Source organism: Zootermopsis nevadensis, unplaced genomic scaffold (genome assembly GCF_977971745.1).
Source record: "Zootermopsis nevadensis isolate Lab colony 2312 unplaced genomic scaffold, Znev_1.0 Znev_ptg000030l, whole genome shotgun sequence".
In the NCBI taxonomy this organism is placed as follows: Eukaryota; Metazoa; Arthropoda; class Insecta; order Blattodea; family Termopsidae; genus Zootermopsis; species Zootermopsis nevadensis.
Window position 1 is genome coordinate 22,966,618 of NW_028259162.1, and position 20,347 is coordinate 22,986,964.

At 39.6% G+C, this 20,347-nt stretch overlaps 2 protein-coding genes across 4 annotated transcripts; both read right to left on the reverse strand.

Moving 5' to 3' along the window:
• Window positions 1–104: 104 nt before the first annotated feature.
• On the reverse strand, window positions 105–13,054 carry Pif1 (Pif1 DNA helicase). Of its 3 annotated transcripts, none has more exons than XM_087359013.1 (9): window positions 12,455–13,053; window positions 12,279–12,384; window positions 10,710–10,844; window positions 8,738–8,871; window positions 5,203–5,450; window positions 4,011–4,150; window positions 3,380–3,568; window positions 1,850–1,995; window positions 105–530 (listed from the first exon to the last, which is right to left on the reverse strand). In XM_087359013.1, exons 1-9 carry the CDS (start codon window positions 12,971–12,973, stop codon window positions 309–311), a joined length of 1,839 nt encoding a protein of 612 aa, XP_087215139.1. In that variant the 5' UTR covers window positions 12,974–13,053; the 3' UTR covers window positions 105–308. The 3 variants fall into 3 exon arrangements, with proteins under 3 accessions (XP_087215139.1, XP_087215140.1, XP_087215141.1); XM_087359014.1 differs by lacking the exon at window positions 105–530 and adding an exon at window positions 543–719 and having other exon boundaries at window positions 12,455–13,054; XM_087359015.1 differs by lacking the exon at window positions 105–530 and adding an exon at window positions 726–1,090 and having other exon boundaries at window positions 12,455–13,054.
• Window positions 13,055–13,776: 722 nt separating this feature from the next.
• Window positions 13,777–17,543, reverse strand: LOC110840391 (CST complex subunit STN1). Its single transcript, XM_022085389.2, has 2 exons — window positions 17,358–17,543; window positions 13,777–15,475 (listed from the first exon to the last, which is right to left on the reverse strand). Exon 2 carries the CDS (start codon window positions 15,470–15,472, stop codon window positions 14,855–14,857), a length of 618 nt encoding a protein of 205 aa, XP_021941081.1. The 5' UTR covers window positions 15,473–15,475; window positions 17,358–17,543; the 3' UTR covers window positions 13,777–14,854.
• Window positions 17,544–20,347: the final 2,804 nt, after the last annotated feature.

Below are 20,347 nucleotides of genomic sequence, written 5' to 3' on the forward strand. Positions count from 1 at the left end.
GGAAGGAGGAAAATTGGTTGTGATGATCTGAATTCGACTGAACTTACGTTTGATAGAATCCTACAGTGGACTTGTGTGGTTATGAACATTTTTGGTCCCTTGAATAGCTGCAAATGTCAACCACCATCCACCCCTGGTAACTCAGGAGGGAAGGTCCACTCTTTTAATAAACGGAAAATACAAAAATTACAAAACGGACAAACGTTGTATAAAATTTTCAGTCTTTTAATTCTACAACTTCTCAGTTTCGGTCCGCGTCATCATCGCGCAGTCCAAGAGCAAAATTTAAATCCTGGCTTCGGCAGTCGTCAAACTCTGGGCCTGCCGAGCGGGACGATCCGCGTCTGGCGGAGCTTCCTGCGGAATTTCTCGTAGAAGTCCAGGACGTCGGGGTTTGCCCAGACGTGCTTGGGGTTGAAGTCCAGGATCCTCAGCGTGTCAAGGCCCTTGGCTCTGGACAGGGCGACGTAGGCCTGACCCGCCTCAAACACATTTGCCAGGGACATCTCGACGCAGTCCAAAGTCAGTCCCTACAATAAATAACAAGACACGGACTCACCTCGGCGAAGCGTCGGGTCCCCTCGCGACCCGCGCCACAGAGCTGACGACGGGCCTTACGCGTACTCGAGAAGAATGAGGTGGGCTGGGCATGTAGCGCGCATGGATGGGGCAAGATGTGTTCACCGGGAAGCCTGAGGGGAAGAGACCTCTGGGGAGACCTAAACATAGATGGGAGGATAATCTCAGGCGGGAACTATGGGAGATAGGAGTTGAAGGAGACTGGGTCCGGTGGAGGGCTTTGGTTAATTCGGTGATGAACCTTCGGGTTCGGTAAGCCATCTTGTTAGTTGTTCTCGACTACTTAACTTCAGTATTTTTAGAATCTTCAGTTGGTAACAGTGCATGTCAGTGCACATTCAGTCAATCAGGAACAATCGTGGTTTCTCCGGAAGTTTTGCTTAATTTTTGCAGCGAACCCAGAGCGAAGTCAAACGAGAAAGCTGAAAGGCCAAGAGACGTCCGCACTTCGGAACAAACAGGATGTTCAACAATCTCAATGCTGGTGTTTTCAATCAAGTTTATGGCACCCCTGTAACGACATGCAAGTCTATTGCTTGAAATCTGTCCATTCCGCTCTGAAGCAATTAATGCCATCAACACTTTATCTTTTTAACGCTACACCAGATACGATTCATCTCTACAAGTGCTCAGTTTGAAATCATTAGTCGTACGTGTTACAGCTTTAATTAATTACACAACGTTTCAAATAATTTCAAGATCTACGTTCACCGAGTTCTACCGCGCCGTGAATTATGATGTAAAATTTCACAGTCGAGTGGTTATTATTCCTTCTTACATTTGGGAGGACCTGGGTTGAAATCTTGGCCCAGAAACTGGCTATCCTGAGGTCTCTCATGGTTTTCTTCAGTTCCTCCATAGCAGCAAATTAAATGAGGCTGTAACCATTTTCTGCCACAGCCTCTCCAATTCAATCTTCAGTATTCATCTTATGACTAAAGCTACACAGCGTGAGCTACTGACGGTGCCGTTAAATAACACATGACTCCCTGTAATTTAAGTTTCTTTTTTCAAATTTTCAGTCAAAATCCAGTTGCTCAAGTACAGAAATGAAAAAAGTGTTGATCGCAATAATCGAGTCTACAGCCCCTAGGGTAGGGTGAATGGGGCAGCTACCGAATTTCAATTCCTACGACCAATCACCTCCGCCTATGCCGAAGGCAGAAGCGACGCGTTCCTTTGAGATGTCGGCGAGCGCCTCCAAAATCAAGCGCTACGACAAATCAGGTCGCAAACTGTGTTCGCCGCGAGGTAAAAGCAAGTGGAATACCTGAGCCTTATGAATGGAGAACGCCCAGGCAAGTCGCAACGGGACCTGTTTGCGTGACAGCAGCGCCCCGCCGCCCGTCTTAACCACCCACCGTTCGGGCTTCAAAGCCACCTCCCTCTTCGAACAGAATCGCACGACGGGCAGACCTAACGATCAGAAAGACGACAATAATTATTAGGCTCAACGTGTGGAAATGAAACAAGGTTCGGAGTAAAGCCACTTAGCTCCTGAGAACTACGGACTTATTCCATGATAACAGAATACGACAAAATTTCTCTATTATCCATTTTAATATCATCCCCTAATCTCCATCTTGTAATTTCCCAATGAATTCTTCTGTGTGCATTTTGTATTTTCTCTAACCAACCTGCAAGTACGTCGTCATAACCTCGCTTACTTAAACGTAGGGAACACGAGGACACAAAAATATGACGTAACGACGACGCCACCCGACACTCTAAATGGGACGAACGGAACTCACGACATCTGCAGTCTGCGGACTTCTATAACGCTGTACTACCCTGCATGATGCAATATTTACACAATTTTATGCAGATAATTAGCAATAACGCCAAATTCAATTTATCGTAAAAGGAACTAAGGAATACGCGAATCTGTTTGCCTAGCGTTTTTAATGAAGTGCCACTTAGTTTCAATAAATTGTCCATGACGACAGACGCCAGGTGCGTCTTGAAGGGTACGGACAAAAGAGTGCAGTTCAGAGGCTTATTATAATACACACATAGTTAAGCACCATCATTTTAAGCATTGCCCTATTAGTTAACGGTATCTTTCCGATCGCCGCTCTCCGAGACACTTCTCTGTTAAATTTCTCCAACATATTACTTTCGCCCACACGAGTTACACGCCCGAGATATTTGTAACGCGTTTAAGAACTCAAGTTCGTTTAGCCCTTTGAAGCTCGGTGGTCGACACCTGCCTATCTTTTTCACGTCCAATAGGATCGCATCCCGAGGTCAATCTACGCTAAATATGGTGTCTGTCTTGTGGCATTCCTAGGCTTATCTGCGCAAAAGACGGCATCTTCTTGTGTGAAAGTCAAAAAGCCTATCACCTGGGCTCTTGTCGCATCCTATATTATCCCGAGGGTCGCGCACCGGGACTCGAACCCAGGGCAGTTTCCATGTTTGTGGCCTTAGTTTTTGTAAAACTGTCTCCAAAGCAAACACATTTTGCCTTCGTGCATTCTTCATGTAAGTTTGGTTTTGGAGCTACATCAGACTTTGTCAGGCACTGAAACCACGACAGATTTTGGTGTTGCGGAACTTATTACCACGACCTCCACTTCAAAACAAAGTAACTTTGGTCCAGACAACATTCTTCTATCGTGCTTAGATTCCGAACTACAGGAGGTGCCTTCAGTGAGAATCCGTTTACCCTCCCAATAATAATCGTTAAACATCGCGCCGAGGGGGATAAAACCGGGCGTTGATCAGGCCCAGCCCAAGCACTAACAGCCATTTCTAAGGCAATGAGTATCGCCATAAATTCTATTAGCACTCAACGTACCTTTGTCATCAAAACTGGTGATCACGCCTCGAGCACCGTTCACCAAGCCGTCTGCCACGTTCATGTTCTTCATGAGCATCACCTGTGCTCCAACTTTGAGTTCCAAGGAACTGGGGACAGGGGTCATCTGGTCGAGCGTCTTCGTCGAGCAGAGATCGCTGTCCGTCGCCTCAAACGTTCTGCTCGCACCTGGAGGCAGTTCACGTCTGCGTGAGAGCACGGTAATACAGTCTACACCAGTATTATTCACAGACGTGATTTCAACTAGAAACCAAAGATAAGAATGCCTTTACGTGTTAAATCATCAAAAGAATTATCAGACTGATGCCACGGAAGATAGTCGCTTAAACGTCGAGAAATCCCGGCCTTTTACGTGACCCAAAAGTTACTGCAGCGAATCACTGAAAGAAACAACGAAATCCAAATGTATATAGAACAGAGAATAAAAGATAACATGGGAAGGTATTCAGACCATAGCGAGAGAAAAAGTAGTAGCGTTCCATAAAACCAAAGATCAAAAGTGCGGGACTTCTACACCATTATGAAGAAAAGGATCAACGAACTGGATTGCAAGTGCCGGTGTGCGCGTGCCTCGAAGGCCAGGCACGGAGAAAGGAAAGAGTGTTGATACCTGCAAGGTTATTCAGTTTGCTGGTGTTGATCAGATTTGCATCTTGCGTATGGCTGCACAGTTGCGTCGCTAGAATGTCTCCACTCTCCACCTTATGATCCATTGTAGACATGAGTTGCGCTGTTATCTCAGGTGTCACTCTGCAAAAACAAGATTTCTTCTTTCATAACATTTAAAAAATCTTAACATTTCTGTACAGATGTTAGTAATTTTGGTGTCTTGCTTATTAATTATCTTCAACAACAATCAATGAACAGAATAATGGAAACAGAATTCCCCTCCTTTCAAAGTGAGTAGGTAAATTTATTTTGCATCAAGAATCACCTGGCATCATGAAGGGACTCAAAGTTTTGCTTCCTAGGATTCTAGAATTGACGAAGAAATTCCATTACGCAAGCAGCCAGCCTTCTACATCACACAATGTTGTCTGAAACCACGTACATTTCACTGAGGCATGTCGACTTTATCGACGCTCCCAACTTGAATAATGACCTATAAGTTTTTAGCTATAAATAAGCTACATATTTTTAAATTGTGATTATGTATCATTTTGAGCAATTTTAACTTTTATCATCGGAATACTGTCTGCCATAGCCGTGTGGTATGAGGCATCATGCTTTGGACCGGCGATACGGAATGCGCGCTGGCTCGAGTCTCGGGGGAGAAGAAATTTTCTCACGAGCTTTCGACCGGTGTATGGGACCGGTGCCAACCCAGGATCGTGAGGAAATTGGGGAGCTAGTATGGGTAGCGTAATCCGGTCAGGAAAGTTAGCAATGGCTGGGGGTTCGTCTGGCTGGATGATCGTTCACCTCTGCTTAGGCATGTGAACGTGAGGTCAGCAGTCAGCTTTGGCTCTCAGAGGGCTGTTACGCGACGGATTTTATTTTTTAATTTTACTGTCTACGTAAATCACATCCAAATATTCCTTTTGCCACAGCATACATGACCTTATGTAGAGTCACATACTTAAAGGAAGTATATGAATATATACATAACAAATGCTCTACCTTACTACACACTTAAGACTCCAAACCCGAAGGCATTTTGTGAAAGTAGTTCTTTGATAATAAAATTGTGGTGATGGTATTCTCATCTCTGTCACTTTACAGTATTCACGTCTGAACAGTTACCGGAACTCAGTGAAATGAAAGTTCATTTTTAAAATATTTCTTTAAGAGCGCAACCTCACCTGCCTATGCGCACATTCTTCAAGATATCTATGAACGCGGGATCCGACTGCCGGTAAACCTGAGTCAACTCGAAGCTGATGTGCACGCACTTCTCCCACGCGCGGCTCTGGAAGCAGAAGCGGACTCCCTTCTGACCCGTCTCCCGGACCACTGGCGGCAGCTGCAAAAAGTCTCCGCACAGGATCAACTGCAGCCCTCCAAACGAGCTGTCGTTCCCCCTTACCGCACGTGCAACCTGCTCCAGTTTCTGTGAGGAACAGGGACAATGTCACAGCTCAGGCGAAGACATTTGAGAAAGTCATGAACTGTTCATAAACACCAGAATCCAGATGAAGCTTTTTTTTCACACATGGACGGGACTGGAGATGTACTTCAGATGGGGAAAACAAAAGATTTATTCAGAATGTTAATACCTATAATAAGATGAAACAAAAGATGTAAAATATATAAACTGGAAATAGGTTTTGATAATATGAACTAGAATGATGCAGCTCAGAACAGGATCCAATGGCATGTTGAATCTTTATCTTCCATTATCAGAAATTGCTGTAAAGAGAGGACAGGAGCAAGATTGTTAAGTACACGAAACAAGCTCAATTTTTGTTTCATTTTACTTAATGAATTAAAAGTGAAAATATAATAAATTTCCATCACATTTTGTTTTTTACAGCCATTACATTTTCTACAAAATCTATACATATAAAACTCTCATATACAGTGAATTTAAAATGTTTTTATTTACACAGAAGAATAAAAGATACTTTAACTTAACATCACTCACTCTATGGTGCAGGATATTCTCTGAAAAGTCAATTGTATACTTGACTTGTCAAAGAACAGCCCACTATCTTTATGGAACTCCATCAATTCTTATCACCCCAAGGTCCATCTTTATGTTATCCTCCCAACTACGCCTAGGTCTTGCCAGTAGTCTCCTCCCTTCAAACCTCCCAGCCAATACCTTGTAAACACCCCTCCTCTCCACCATGCGTGCCTCATGTACCGCCCATCTCATCCTCCTCGATTTAATAACCTTAAAAGTATGAGGTGAGGAGTGCAGGCCGTGAAGCTCATCATTACGCAGTTTTCTCCATAATCCATCTCCCCCTCTTTTAGGTCTAAATACCTCCTCAACACCCTGTTCTCAAAGACCCTCAATCTTCATTCCTCACTCAACGAGAGAGACCAAGTTTCGCACCCAAACAGCAAAACTGGCAAAATTACACTTCCATATATTTTAATAATTAGTTTTTTATGAGACGGGAGGACAAAAGATTTTCGACCGAATGAGAGCAAGCATTCCCTGAATTCAATCTCCTCTTGATTTCGTCATGAATGTCATTCTGACTTGTCACATTTTCGAACGATTCATTGGCTGTCCTTATATTCCGGTTCTTTCCTGAATTCGGATGCCGAGACATGATCATGTACCTTGTACTTTCTGCATTTATCCCTAATGAGTGATTTTGTAGTATTTATCATCAGCACAGACAAAGAGCTGATGTGTGTCTCATTCAATTCTAAACCACTCTGATTTCCTTGGACTTCCTGATGACACATTCTAAGGCAAAACTGAAAAGCAGCGGTGATGGAGCATCTCCCTGTTTCAGGCCACTGAGTATCAGGAAAATGTTTACCTACACAAATTTTGCTAGCTTCTTAGATACAGCAAATTCAGGCAAAATATTGTAAAGAGCTTTTCTTTTAAGTGAGTCTTAAAGTCTATAAATAGTTGATGTACTGTCCTATTGTACGCCCACTTCTCTCTAGTATCTGGCGAATGAAGAAAGTCTCATCAGTTGTAGATCTGTTAAGATGAAACCAAAAACTGATGATCCACAATTATTTCATTAACATATGGAGTCAACCTCACCAAAAGATTGTTGGACAACATAAGAGGGAGATTCCTCAATAATTATTACAATCAGTCGAAACACCCTTCTTACGAATCAGTACAATAATACGAGATTCCTTCCACTGATGTGGCATTTCCTCCTCATTCCACATTGAGCAAAAAAGTTTGCGTGTCTTGAAACATAACGTTTCACCTCCCGCTTTGCTCAATTCAGCTGGAAGCTGCGGATTTATACTTTTTTGACTTCTCAATAGCAGTTTCCACTTCAGAAAGGCTAGGTTATGGTGCTAATATCTCAGCTGTATGTATGTCTACCTGCGTAATATCACGACCCCCATAAGCATTTAACACCAGGTTAAAGAAATTTGTCCATCTATTCAAAAACCGTGCAAGGATCTGCTAGCAGATAAAAATTCTCATCTTTGATAATATCAGCTCTAAGTTGGTAAACTTTCTAACGTTCATTTTGTTTTCATCGTCCATGGTCAGCTTGACCGTCATGACCCCTTTCGGGGTTTTCTTGTGAAAGTACCACGGTGGTATCGCCTTGCCTTCCATGGCCAGTCTTTACCCACCAGACTGGAAGAGAAGACACGGGCAATCAACCACGCCTTGAGCGGGACTAAAACCCACTGTCGCAGACGCCGTGCACGCGAGGACCGTGCCTCAGACCGCGTGGCCACTGCCCTGGCCATTCATTTATGACTCTTTATAAATTTACAATATTTTTGTTTCTATAATTAGTTTGAAGTTCATGAATTTTGTCTTCTTCATAAATGTTCCACTGTTTTCACATCTTAAATTTTGTAATTACCTCCACTGATTTGGCTTCAGTTTTTCAACCAATTCTAACTTTTCATACAATTAATTTCAAATGTTAAGTTCTTAAAAACTGAAGTCTGCAATCCCTTGATGATGTAATCAATTAAACACCCAGAGGTAAACTATATATATATGTATCACCCTGTTTAATATTCACTAAGACTGCACTTAGCCAGAGTAAATTTATGGGCTTTGCGCGATTCCCACAGTACACAGCAATTATCTCCTACATAACATTAACGACCCAATCTTTATAACGTAGACACTGTTTTCTTTGTGACACGGACTGAATTATGAAACATTACTTAAGTGAGCTTTAACTTCAATGCGATAATATTGATTAAACGTGTTGGGATAAATAGAACAATCTTAACAAATACTGCACGTTCTTTTAATAGAGATTCTCTTATTAAGTCTCTGTTTGATCTGTATATATGCTTTTTATGAATTCTTTGAATAAAATTGAGAACTTATCTGCACGTTTCACTTCCAAAACTACTCATCAGATTTTGATTAAAATGGCAGTGACCTTTACACTAAAAGTAGATGGGAAAATCCATTCTGGATCAACATAACCCAAACTTAACATGAGGTTTAAATCAAATGTTTTCTATTTTATAAGACAAAAATTATCACATAAAAATGAGTCCATTACACAAAATACAGAAATCATTAAGCTCTCCAATTATTATATGACATATTCGTTTCATGTTATGAGTTCAAGAAAAAATTATTGCATCAATACAAAGCCATATTATTACAATTAATTAAGCTTTAAACATCATAGAGAATTACCTGGAAAATACATGTTCTCCGTTGCACTACAACTTCAATTAATAAAACGTTGTACGTCTCACCTCAAAGAACAAGCCATCCACCATTGAGATTTCATCAATTATCAGGTGGCGACACTTGCGCCAGGCCTGCTGAATGTGAGGCCTTCTTGCCAGATCTATGCAGCGTTCCACTGATGCCTGTCCACTGCCAATGCCTGCAACAAATCACAACCAGAATTCTAATGATTATTCACACATAAGATTTTGGTAACTTTGAGAGGAGTAACGAAAACTTTAAACAGTATCTTTATATAAAAAAATAACTTCCTACAGTTCAGATTAACAAAGTCCTTTCTTACAAATAACAGCCCTAAAATGCAGTGCGGAAAAAACACAGACCGCTTTTGCAGCACTAACCCCTTGTAGGTTATGTGATCACTTATCAAAACCACTGCATAATAACAATGATGATGATGATGATGATGACAAAACTAACATTAATAGAAACAAACAACAACACTTTGTTGCTTTGTGATGGTTTCTGGATCCTTTCTTACACTTTAACTTTTAGGAAATGATGAAACAGATGATTACGAGAATGAGGATTTCAGAAATGATAAAAATGACCCCAGAACTTGCTTAAATGGAGTAAGGAAAGCCATGAAATTCCGTAGTCAATGTAGCCAATATCCTCCGAATGCAAAGCCATAAAGATTTAAAGTCGCCAATCTCAACTAGCAACAGCAGGTAACATTTTAAAATGTTTGAAACATAATTTACATAACTGATTTTAAGTTTTCACAGTGATTCAGTGTTAATAACGATCCTGCTTTTGGGTGCTTGCACCATGGGAAGGTGGGCTGTATTGCCAATATATCAGGGAAACAAAAAATACACTGAAAATCAGAGATCTCTAAACACAAACTATTAGCGTACTGACTGCCTCAACTGAGGTATCTTTTCGTTTGCTTTTTCTTTATCCTCTTTCAGCAAATGACAAGGTCTTTCCAATATTTATATTGTCATCATCATTAGCAACCATCATCATATATTCCTTAATTGTCTAATAGCTCCAAATATAAAAATAGCAAAGTTCTGCAGTAAACTTGAAATGGCAATGTAAAACAATACACACATATATTGTGACGTTGACAACTATCGACTATGGGCTGTATGTACGTAAACTCTGATTTATTTGGGAATAAATCAGTTTACAGAGTCCACACATACAGGCAAATCTCTCCTACTACAGTTTCTGGGTCTCTGCCTCTACACTTGACACTTGGCGCTCTTCACACACACAGCCCTCAGCCCATAGCACACCACTAGACATGCTGCCTCCTCAGCCGCCACGGTCCCACGGACCCGGTGTTCCACGCTCGCAGCCGATCCTCACGCTTCGCTCAGCGCCACACCAGACCGCTTGATGGCTCCGCACTCTCTTCATTCTCTTCCACCTTAGACCCCACACAAGACTCTTGCCACTCTTTTCGCAATACTTCACTGCCAGAACACTCGCTCTGTTGTTCCATTCTTTCCGCACCAGAGAGACCCTCCGACACACCTTCTACATTCGCCGGCCCAGTCGCGGAATGCTCCAGAAGCAAGGATCTTGAAGGTACGCTTACTCGAAGGTTCTGGTAAGGAGGGGAATGAGGCGTCTGGAACATTCTGCGGCAGCCACACCCACAGCCCGCATCTGCTAGCCAGGAAGGGGAGTTAGGCGGAACCTCCCCTCCAGAGCGAGCTCGCAGCTCTTTCGGAACCACAGATTGTCCACTGTTACATTCATATTTAAACAGAATAATTAAACCTGCAGTTAATTTCTGAACTTCAATGAAGCAACGAAAACTGAATTCTAACAAATTGACAACAGCCGCTGATAAATGTAGATTACTAAGCCTGGAAAGGGAATCTGCACCAGTGACACTTAGTACTCCTATCTCATTATAAGAGTCAGGTGTTCAATGCTCACCTACCCTTCTTGAGTTGTGACCACTTACCAAGAGGCTTCTCCCCAATCCAAAGTACATTTAACATGCAGCCAACCTACCAGCAAATGAATGCAGCGTAACTCCTCCAATGTGACAAGCTGCAACTCCTGTGCTCGCAGTGGCCACAGTGACATCTGGAGGTAAAGCGCCAATGATCCGGCGCAGCAGGTACGACTTGCCTGTCCCAGCACTGCCTGTGAACAAACACGACTGTCATTTGATGGAAGACATTCAGTCTAACTAACCCTGCTTGTGGCATTAAATCCTAAAATCCATACTTAACCCTTTGTGGTCCCTTTTAAGTTCCACTACGATGTATAAATTCAACTACTATTATGACCTGCTTTGATTTTCTTTTATAACTTGCATGAAACAGAAGAAACTTTGCTAAATCTGGTGAAAATATGTTCTGAGAGGATCACAGTTCTTCTTGTTTGAATACTGACCATGTGAAAAAATTTTCACACGCTGTACCACTGTCGCTAGTAAGATGTGTAGTAAGTGTTGCTTTTCTACTTGATGTTGTTCGGTAGAGAATAAAGCAAGACCAAGTCGACAGGTATGACTTTGTCGATGTCTAAACATCTCTTACTGCATGCAGATATACAACGTATATGCATTGGATTTCATAATATCAGAGCTATGCTTCCTTTTGCACTGATTGTTTCCAAAAGTTCAAGATTAAGTTCGGTACCATAAATTTGAAACAGAATGCGAAGTGTAAAAGATGAAGTCACTACACACACAAATAATGCTTGATGAAAGACGAATGAATATGCATATATCAGTGGTGGATTGCTCTATGGGTCAGAAATAATATACAAAACAGAATTTCATACTAGGAAGATGGGATATTTGTTTTATAACTTTATCAGATACAAAATATTTCTATCCTAAGTAAATATGGCAGCTACACACCCGATGGTATTCCTACACTGTATAATGTATGGCAAAACACTTGGTGTGGAATCCTGGCTTCCTTGGACAGGTGTCAGAATAAAGTGACATTTCTCTCCTGCATTCTTTCAATATTATAAGATAAACAAAGTCTTACCAGGGGAACTAGGATAGAACTAGTGCAAAGAAGAAGGCTTGAATGATATGCTGACACCGTTTGCCAGCCTCAGTTTGACTCCAGATCATATATAAAATTCGTAAAATACGTGGTGGACTCAGTCCGACATCGGACCACAAAGGGTCAAGCCTGCCAATTGACATGGTACTAAGCAGTTCAAATCACTTCCAACTGCCACAACCTACATATTTCTTGCAGGTCAATTGTGACAGTATCCTCCTGTTTCTGTGTGTCTTCCTTTACAAAATTTTGTACATATTTCTTTCTTTCTTAGGTTCAGTAAAAACATATTTAGTGGTATATTACTGACTTCTTACTTTAAAACTAAGATTCATATAGTGATATTATATAACCTGTCCACCATTTCCACCTGTTTAAATGTCAGTCCTATTGCTCTTTACAGTCTAGTGGCTCCATGCTGTAGTTGTTCAACAGTGACCCTGATTTTAATTACAGCTACCAAACACAACTTGTCAGCAGATTAAAACGTTTTTCAATAGTAACCTGACAAACCATCAACAGGAAGTTTCACACACCAATGCACACAGCTTACCTGTGAAGAATATGTTCCTTCCACTGAGTGCTGCATCCAGCACCTCCTTCTGCTCCTGCGTCAGCAAACCAGGGCCAAGTGGCAGTGACAGACACAACTTCTTTCCCTGCAACAATATTTCACAATTCATTCACAGTTTTTGCCCAGTGACCTATCACAGGAATGATGAGACATACCAGCCTGTGGCCTTCTTGTCCCTGTGACAGTCTCTTCTTGGTGCCTGGAGGTGTTATGGAGCTGAACTCCACCTTCTTCTTCACCTGGTTTATCTCTTTTATGCTCACTGGGCTGATCTCCTCCAGGTTTTTTGGCTTGCTGGACAACAACTGTGCCCGAGGCCCCACTTTCGATTCCCCCCTGGCCGCAGACAGTTTGATTAACATGGTTCTCAAGAAAGCCATTAAGTGGACCGGAGGAGCATTAAAAATAAGGAGCACAATATTCTGCTCAGAAAAATGGATGGAAGCCTTACCCTCTGACACAAACTTTTTGTGAACACTAATCCCTTTCAGGTGATATTTGCAACTCATGTTGTTATTTTGTAGCTCAATGTAAATGTCGCGAAATTCGTTCCTTATTAAACGTAGTGTAACGGTTTTGAAATTAGTTCTACGGCACATCGAATTCTGCGAATTCAGACATTCCAATGTAACACAACACACCAAACTTGAAGAATCCGGGCTTTGCCGCTCCATCCTGTTTAATAACCACTAAATTTGTAAAAAACTTTTCACATAACAGCACCCAATGGGCAAAGCACAGAAAACACCACAGATTATAAAAGCATCTACGGTTAATAAACAGTTTATATTTCCTTTGACATATATCACCAGACTTTATATCGAGATATCGAAGCAGGATGTAGCAAGGACGGTAGGAAAAGTGGCTTTAGGACATATACTAATTATAGTTCGGAAATAAATTAAACCAGTTAGATGAGTCGACAGAGCGACAATGTGAATACAGTATGCTTGATACAACATGGCCATCATTAAATAACAGTATGAAACACGTTGCGAATGAAGGAATGCCGATTATTAAGGCTACTAAATTCTTAACATCAATGAAGTGAGCACATTCAGTGGCTGTTCAATCCTCCCCTCCCACACTTCAATAATATTTTCGGGCACTCGCATTTGAATTCTTAAACATGGTCATGTTAATTAGTCACTGCTTCGATTTTGTACTGCTGATGCGGTATTCATCTGCTCATAACGGTTTTGTTGGGTTATATTTTGGGGGATATCTTATATTTTGTCTAAGTGAACATCACATGGTTGAACAGGATTTGCTGCTCCTCACATTAGATTAGGTTCCAGTTTCAGCAGACAAAACCTACAAACGGGAGGCGTGTGTATTTATGTTAAGAAGGATCAATGTTTCAACAAAATTGATATTTCACAACACTGTAAGGAACAGGATTTAGAAATTTGAGCAATTCAGCTAGAAACAGAAAAAGAGAGGTGGTTTAGTATGAATTACAGAATAACAGCCAAACTGATTTCAAGAAATTGTCTTTCATATTTAATACAATAATAACGAAGACATAACATTTAAACAAATTTTCTTTCACAACCATAACCAAAAGAGTTAAAAGATTTCAAGAATTTCCCTTTCCCACCTGTCGTATTGATTATCAGAGCTAATGAAGGGTATAAGATACATAAATAATAAAACACAAACTATTTTGTTTGGTGCTTTCATAGAACTTCACAAACTGCTTAACATTTTTTACACAACAGACCTTTTTTAAGAAACAGTTTGTAATGCTCACTTGTTTTGAAAACTCTTTAGACTCTCTCTCATGACAGCATGAACTTCACTCTCATTTCTTTCATTGCAGCACTGACATTGTCTGTCTGTCTTGTGCTGGAAGTCCACTTCACATGCACCACTCTGAAGCCATTTTTCATTTCATTGTCAATTTTTTCAAAACTTCTCATAGCACGCACCATGACATGAACTTTTGATTTCTTGCAAATCATCTACTAGATCTGGAGAAAGTTTCCCCCATAATCAAACCAGTGTTACTGGACTCACAGAAAACTATGCCCAAAATACGTCATCACTAAGAGCTCTGAAAAGGCCAGCCTGGTAGTGTTATTTCAAGGATGGAATCACTCAATCCCTACCACATTTTTTTTTTATAAGTTCTGTTGCCCATTCTCTGTTCTCAAATTTCTTAAGTACATGAAGCCTTTGTTTTACTGTCAGTAGAATTTTATTATGATTTTCATCTATCTTCTTTAGACCCCCCCCCCCCCACAAGCAAGTAAGATGTTGAAGGCCTATTTCACATGTGTCTGTGTTTATTTAAAAAAGAAGTCATGCATGAATAATCCAGACACTGATAATCAGGAGCTTACTGAACAAGTAAAAACCCATAGATTTCTCTTTCATGACATTATGCAATCATAATCTACAAAGTCACCAGATTTCTAGTACTTTCCTTTTCCAACCATATGTAAAAATGCCATCAAATTTCAAGTATTTCTCCTTCATGACATTTTACACAGTCATAACCAGAAAAAGAATATCTGGCAATATTCTGATCTTATATTCTTGTGGATACTTTTTCAAACTCTGGTTCTCTGCTTCTGTTTAAGACTACCATTGCTTCTACAGTAGCCATTCTCATATAGTAACATTAGTTCATGTATTCTGTCTACCTCATCATTCAAATCTGTTATAAGACTCAGATGATACGCTTTCACCTGTCTCAAGTCCTGATACTGGCATAACCGTCCAGCAACATGAACTGTATCACCAACTTCTCTATACTGCACCAAGTTTTCAAAAGTATAAATTGCAGGTTTCATCATATAATTTAGCAGCTTATGTTCAAGATCAGTACATCCTGATACATTGGTCAATTCACTACCAAGCTCCACAATTTGCTGGTAATCATCTTTAGCATATTGTCTTCCATGGTCAAAAAGGCACGTTATTTCTCCAGTTCCGTCATCTATAGTATAGGCTGCAGCAGAAGTACCAAATAACTTTCTGCCTGAGACAACTCCAAAAACATCGACATATTCTACAAGAAAATCTTGAAATAAGTAAGTATTTTTCACTGTTGGGTATGGGGGAACGCAAAGACAATCACTGATCCATAACTTTGTGGCAGGCCTGTAAATATGACCAGTGTTCGCTTTCTTGGTCCCAGCAGTCCTCTCTGTTCTTTCACCCTCCATGATCTAAAATAAAGCACGACACATTTGCAACTGCAAAAAGAATTCACATACAGAATATAGCTATCACAAGAGAATTTAACACACACCGTAATCAACCATAATCAAAAGAGAATTGAACTAGTGAACAAGTGTGTCCATGATATAGTTGTCAGTGATGTACCAAACTGCGTTTATCTTCAAAACAGGACTCAAGATGGTTAATGGACATCATTCTAAACCTGATGATTACAGCAGAAGAGTAAAGTGATGGCATTTAGAATCAAAAAGGCAGGCCCCAAGCAAGCTCCTCCAAAATGTCAGTCAATATCGACCACTGATTATGCCAACATATCAATCAGACTACCCTGCACTAATTCCCAGAAGACAGCCAACTTCAGAATGTTGTGTGCATTCTCCTTATTGTGCACAAAACTGAACATTGTTCTATTGGCAGCATTTTGCTGTCATCATGACTGTAGTGTTTGTCACATTTCTGAATGGCTGAGTATTTTGTTGAAATTAGTTCTAAAAAGTGGATAAAACTGTAAATAATAGTGTGTATAATGCAACGAGACATCAGCTGTAAACACAGAAAGTAGGTTGTTTAGTGAAGAAATGTAAATCTTCCAAGCCTCCTATTAAAGGAAATTGCATTTTACCAGAGGAAACACATTAAGGAATGAACTTTTAAGCCTGAATAAATGTATGTGAAAATTTTATGAACCACACTGTAAAGAAGAGCAGACAATAATCTACATTTAAGGAAGCTATGAAATTGTGTCATAAAGGTAGACTACATTAAGATTTCCGTCTTCTGGGTTGTTGCGCTGTGTAGTCTGGTCAATGTTAACCAACGTTTCAGAGGTCATACTGCCTCCGTCATCAGACGGAAATCTTCATACTCACCGCTGTGAGAACCTCAAGTCTTACATAGACTACATTAATTAGACAATAGAATTACAGGACTGAAAATTATATGGACAATACTGCCATGAACAGCATTCATACAAATGTTGGTTTTGTTGGCCTTCTCAATCATGACAGGCCCCATATAGGCAAGTGGGTGGGGAGTGGAGATATTCTACGAGTGTGCGCTTTGGAATGCAGGCAAATCACATATTAGATTAACTGACAATTCATCCTTAAATAGGAATGATCATACCAGACATGGATTACACCTTAACTGAAAGGGTAAGGAGAAGCTTGTGCAACTCACTGCTAATGAGATTAGGTGCAAATTGGATACTGGTAAGATACCAGTAATCACTGATGTAAGATCTAGGCCTCTTTTAGGCTTAAGCCCAAATACCTGAAAGATGTCTACATCAAAGCAAATAAACCAGTTCTAAATTCAGAATATAATCAAGATAAAAATTCTGTGGTGTATTATCATAATATAAGAGGACTTTAAAAGAAAACCGATCAACTATCAGTGTCCATTAACAATAAATACACACCCTAATCTGTGTTTAACCCACACCATAGATCATACAGGTAAAACTTGAAATTGTTACTTTTGGAGGTACTTCCTGTAGAAAAATATGGTAAAAGAAGGTGCAAGTATTATTACCAAAAAGAACCTAAAATTTAATTAGATAAATATATTGTGTCACTAAAATAACAAAAAATAGATGGTGCATTGTGCAATTGGAATCTAAACATTCCAACATATATGTCCATAACCGTCAGTAGCAGGTTATCTCTTCTATAACAAACTGCCTACCATAATAAAACAAATGAAAAATAACAATCAGTTTAAGAAGGAACTGAAGGACTTTCTTATTAAGGGGCTGGTTATCCGCAATGCACAAATGATTGTATGAAATGTAAAGGCCATTGAGAAACTCTGCTAATATCAACACATAAGGTTGCGCCCTTAAAACTAACTACAGTAACCTCAACATACCTTGCAGCTTCTAGCAAAATAACCAAGAAGCAATGGAAAATCCACACTGTTCGTCGTATATTATCTTAATGCGCCGACCTACGAGAAGAATAGCAAATGCAACAAGTTCTATAACATGGCTATCAATGCCACGAAGTAGAATAACAGCGCCATTATCGTCGCGACCAGAGATGACATTATCAGAAAGGCAGAGAGAACCATTATTGTTGTCAGCACTCCATTGTCCACATGTAGGCGCACACTTACAATGTATACCATTATTCGCGAGACTGTATTAAAATGTTCAACAGTCGACATACAAAGAACACCTCCACACATCAGATATACCTCCACGATACATTACCTTGATTTTCGTCACTACATTCTTTGGTCACCACACTCGAATACATACTGACCGTCACGAGATTCCGTAAAAGCATTGGTAGCACTGAAAATTTCTCACGGACACAAGAATAAAAAAGACACATATTCCACCTAAAATGATGTCGAGCACTCTCGGTTTCCACAATACATGTACGTCCCAGTAACCATCAATGACCTATAGCAAGTAACCGGTTCTCTGTCAAAGTCCACGCTTCTCGCTTATGATGCTAGTAATATTATGGATTATCCAAAGACAAATGGCCTAATGTCAATTAACTCCCTTTACTTTTGATAAGATTGAGATTCCAAAATTTTTCTTTTCATGCAGGTTAGGATACCAGCACAACCAAACTACTGTAAACAATCAATTTTCTTTGTTTACAAACTGATGGTAACTTAAAACTGGAAAAAGCACGTGGTACACATTGACCTCAAAACTAAGTTCAGCTTGATGTGTTGCAAGCACTCATTCACTTGGGCTACTTTCATTCCATTCAATCATTGAAATAACTGCAGGTTTTTAAAGATGAGCATCTAACTGAGAAGCTTTTAAGGAAATTAATTCCAACCCTCACTGTTATCTTACATCATGGATAGCACACACAAATAGAATACAAACTGTGGCGAAACAGCACAAGTTGAAAGAGTAAACATGATTACGATCAGCGTAGCACACATTATGTACTTACAGTCACAAGGTCCCATTAGATGTCTGTACAGCACTATGCATTTCAGATACAACCTAAAACTGACAAGTCACTTCCTGGCCTACAATGTGTGCTATTACACACACATAATGCTTTCAGTTTCTCAACACTTATCAACAAACACTTGTGTTATGTGCTCTCTGTCACAACAAACTATCAAAGCTGTCACAGCGCAATCCAGTTCACAAATACTACAGAATTGAAACAAAATGAGGCAGAGAATTGTCACTTTGTGTATGAAACTGTAAAATGAAGTCAACATTTTATGGGTTCACACAAATTCCAACAGCCAATCTGGTTATTTGCCTATAGAAGTTACATTCTTTTGTGCTCTACTGACTGCAAAACAAAACTTCTAAGAGTTCTTTAAATACATCTTATGTAGAAAGGGGTATGAAGCATGCACTAGGAACAGGACATTTTTCTCACCAATTAACAACCAAGAACTTTTTCAAACTAATTTTTCTGTAAACAGTGTCAACCTAAGGAATAAGAATCAGCTTCATACACCAGTTGCCAACATCTCATGCTTTCAGAAGATTTCATATTATGCAGGAATCAAAGTTTTCAACAGTCTACCATTAATTCTCACAAGTCTTGTAAATACAAAGGAGCAATTTAAGGTAGCATTAAAAAGATACTTAATTACACACTCCTGTTAATGTCAATGAATTTATTTTGTATACAAGTAAGAAATAATTTATCTTCTGTGTGTAATGGGCAGATGTATTTGTAACTTATCATTACTTTAGGTGACCCTTTGTTTGTATTATGTGAAATGTATATAAAAGTATGAATTGCACTTTATAATATGTATTGTATTATTATTATTATGACATTCTCCACATCCTATTGTCATCTGACTGTCTTATGGATTCATGGAACATAATATAATACGCATGTATGTTTGCATGCACAGTGGAAAACGTGAGGTTATGGTGCAAGTAATTAAGTAATTAAAAGTAGAGAATCATGAAAGACAGACATTTATTAAAAAGGGAGTAAGACAAGGATGCAGCCTATTGCCCCTGCTGTTTAACTTGTATGTTGCGGAAGCAATGAAGGAAGTGAAAGAAAATTTCATGATAGGAATAAAGGATCAAGGGGAAAGGATAGCAATGTTAAGGTTCCCTGATGATGTTGCCCTCTTGGCTGAACGGAAGGAAGATGTAGAAAAATTATTGAATGGTATGAATAGATTACTTAGTGAACAATTTGGCTTAAGGATAAACAAAATCAAGACGAAAGTTATGAGGAGCAGCAGAAATATGAATAATGATCTATTAAATATAAAAATTGGGACAGACACAGTAGAAGAAGGTTAGGTTAAGCTAGGTTAGGTTAGTTTAGGTTAGGTTAGGTTAGGTTAGGTTAGGTTATTTTTTTAAATTTCAATTTTTTCGAAAATTTTCGAAAAATCGAAAAACGTGGGAAGTGGAACAAAAAGCGCACAAAACCAAAAAATTTTGAAAAATTCTGAATTCAAAATTTTTTCGAAAATTTCGAAAATATTTAGTTTTCTTCGCGTTTCATGCCATTTGCAGCAACTTTTAATTTTTTGAAAATTTAAAATTTTTTTGAAAATTTCAATTTTTCGAAAATTTCCGAAAAATCGAAAAACGTGGGAAATCGTCCAAAAAGTTACGTTAGGTTAGGTTAGGTTAAATTAGGTTAGGTTAAGTTAGGTTAGCTTAGGTTAGGTTAGGTTAGGTTAGGCTAGGTTAGGTTAGGTTAGGTTAGGTTAGGTTAGGTAAGGTTAGGTTAGGTTAGGTTAGGTTAGGTTAGGTTAGGCTAGGTTAGGTTAGGTTAGGTTAGGTTAGGTTAGGTTAGGTTAGGTTAGGTTAGGTTAGGTTACGTTAGGTTAGGTTAGGTTAGGTTAGGTTAGGTTACGTAAGGTTAGGTTACGTTAGGTTAGGTTAG